Source organism: Vicia villosa, linkage group LG6 (assembly GCF_029867415.1).
Source record: "Vicia villosa cultivar HV-30 ecotype Madison, WI linkage group LG6, Vvil1.0, whole genome shotgun sequence".
NCBI lineage: Eukaryota > Viridiplantae > Streptophyta > Magnoliopsida > Fabales > Fabaceae > Vicia > Vicia villosa.
Window position 1 is genome coordinate 115,924,025 of NC_081185.1, and position 2,541 is coordinate 115,926,565.

General features: G+C 35.9%; 1 protein-coding gene across 1 annotated transcript; it reads left to right on the forward strand.

Annotated features, from left to right (window-relative positions):
• Window positions 1-2,323, forward strand: LOC131614457 (uncharacterized). The gene is made up of 4 exons (XM_058886039.1): window positions 1-636; window positions 717-1,436; window positions 1,616-1,778; window positions 2,076-2,323. Exons 1-4 carry the CDS (start codon window positions 1-3, stop codon window positions 2,321-2,323), a joined length of 1,767 nt encoding a protein of 588 aa, XP_058742022.1.
• Window positions 2,324-2,541: the final 218 nt, after the last annotated feature.

Here is a 2,541-nt window from a genome sequence, read left to right on the forward strand (position 1 = left end):
ATGCAGGAAGATACTACGGAAACCATGAAGACGGTGTCGTTGAAACTTGTTGTGAACAAAGAGACGGACAAAGTCTTATTTGCAGAAGCCGGTAAGGATTTTGTGGACATTCTATGCAGCTTCTTAACAATCCCATTAGGAACCATTGCAACACTTATCCAAAACCACACAACCATGGAACCTCTTACACTTGGTTCTCTCAACTCTCTTTATAAGAGTGTAGAAAACCTTGATTCATCTTATCTTACGACAAACTCATGCAAGGAAATGCTGTTGCATCCGAGGAACTCATCTGAAGATTACTGCGACACTCTTAAATTTAACATTGATGATGCTGTCGATCCCACTAGGCCCTTCTTCATCTGTTCCGATTGGGCTAGTTGTAAATACAAATTGTTGAGCAGTTTTAGTAATCAAAGATGTGAATGTGGGAGTCTTCTGGATCATCAAATTTTAATGAAAAAAGAGAAAGTGTGCAATGGATTTGTCAAGGATTGTCCAACTTTTTTAGTTACGGATGATCTTAGGGTTTTGCCTAACTCAATGGATACAAGCTTTGATCTTCTCAAGAATTTTGGAATTAAGAACTCTGATTCAGTGAAGACAATGACTGCAACCATCACTCCGAGATCACAGGTTTTATATCATTTAGTAGCTTATTTTCACTTTATAGTTTTTTCAATTCTTTGTTTTTTATTGTTTTGTATTTTAAACAGATTTTGGATCTGTTGAAGTATTCCTTGCTATCCAAGTCATCTTTGACTAATTTGTTCTTAAGAAACAAACCATTTCTTGAGGGGACAAGTTTTACCCCTTGTGACATTCCAATCACTAGTAGCATCCAAATCAAGGTGAAATTGTTTTTCCGAAAAACCGACGGTGACATATTGTTTGCTCAAGGTGAAGAAGATTTTGCTGACTTTCTGGTTAGTTTTCTAACTTTTCCTTTGGGAGGAGTTGTACGCATGTTAGGAGGAGATTCTTCGCTTGGTTGCATAGATTCCTTGTACCGGAGCATAACTGAATTGGATGAAAATAAATACATGATGATAGATGATGTAAAGAGCAAGCTTGTTGCTCCTTGCATTGCCCCACAGTTCAAATCAAGCAAACAGATATTACAAATTTATGAACCACCCTCTTCTTCGTATTATTCTGATTATCAATTTATAGATGGAATTCGTCGTGTTACCAATTTAACTTCCAATCTTAGCGTATACAATTTCCTTACTGCTACGAAGATGGAATTAGTTGATCCCAAATCATCTAATAAGGAAGCTCAAGAAGGTTATGTCAAGGGACCATCATTGTTTATGGCTACAAATGATTTGAGTTTAGAACCAATGTCTCCGACTTCAACTATTTCTCTACTCAATCAGTTAGAAACCCCTCCTAGTAATATCATTGAAAAGGTTGTCTTCATTGGTGTCAACGAGGTATGAAAGACTATTCTATATTCCTATGTAATTCTAGTTTTCTTGTTTTAAATTGTGTTGTGGTTTGGGCAATATAAAAAATCTTGGTGTTGAAATTGAAACCTTGATGCCATATTCATAAGTCAATGTAGTTGCAAGTTATGTTTTGATATTGCTCATTTTAAAATGTTGCATTGCAGGGTCTTAGCATATTGAAAGCAGCTTTGACATCAACTTCAGCTCTAACAAATGGTCTCGGTCACCTTTTAACCCAAGCTCGCGACAAGGAAGAGGAGGAGGAACAGGAGTCGTATTTGATGAAGAATTGGTCTCGCTTTAGGACATATTCAGTTGCGCTTAATTGTATATTTATTATATTGCATCTGGTTGTAATTTTTTTTGGCATATATAAGACAGTCAAATAATTGACAAATAAGATCAAAGTAATGATCTAAATGACATTGTTCCGATTGTAATGGGATTGTTCTTATTTGCCTCTTCATTTCCATTGCTTGAATTTACTGCGTACGTCATGTTACTGGCATTCATAATCAGTTGTCTCAATCTATAAGCATTCTCGACAAACTATAAACATGAATTTGGCATTGCACAGTCCTAAAAGAATGTGTGCCTAAAATGGTCCTACTACTCAATAAACAGATTTTTCGGTTGCATTAGTTGTATCACCCAAGGTAGTGAATTCATGGAATTCTAATATAAGAAACATGGATAGGGCACTTTGTAATGATACTTGTAGTATGGACTATCCAGAAGCACATGTGAAAGTTCTCACTAGAGTAGATTTTTCAGACCACCATCTGATACTGATATGTCTGAACAACATTCATATCTTTAAAAATCAAAAGCACTTTATATTTGAAAGTGATTTAGAGATCATGAAGAGATGACACAAACTTGGAGGAAAATCTGTAGATCAAATTCTCTAGATCAAAGTCTTAACAAGAAGAAGGAACTGATGGCTAGACTTAAAGAGATTCAATGTATTCTTCAAAGGAGCGATAGTGTTGAGGGTTTCAGGAAGTTAGAAATAAAGCTGCAGCAGGACCTTAGTGACATTCTTAGAAAAGAGGAGCTTATGTGGTATCAAAGATCTAAAGTGAGATGG

Bases quoted from the DNA above. Each gene is read 5' to 3' on its own strand.
- LOC131614457 (XM_058886039.1), top strand. From the start codon at position 1: ATGCAGGAAGATACTACGGAAACCATGAAGACGGTGTCGTTGAAACTT. The intron at 637-716 runs GTTTTATATCAT...TATTTTAAACAG, and splicing joins CCATCACTCCGAGATCACAG to ATTTTGGATCTGTTGAAGTA. The intron at 1,437-1,615 runs GTATGAAAGACT...GTTGCATTGCAG, and splicing joins TCTTCATTGGTGTCAACGAG to GGTCTTAGCATATTGAAAGC.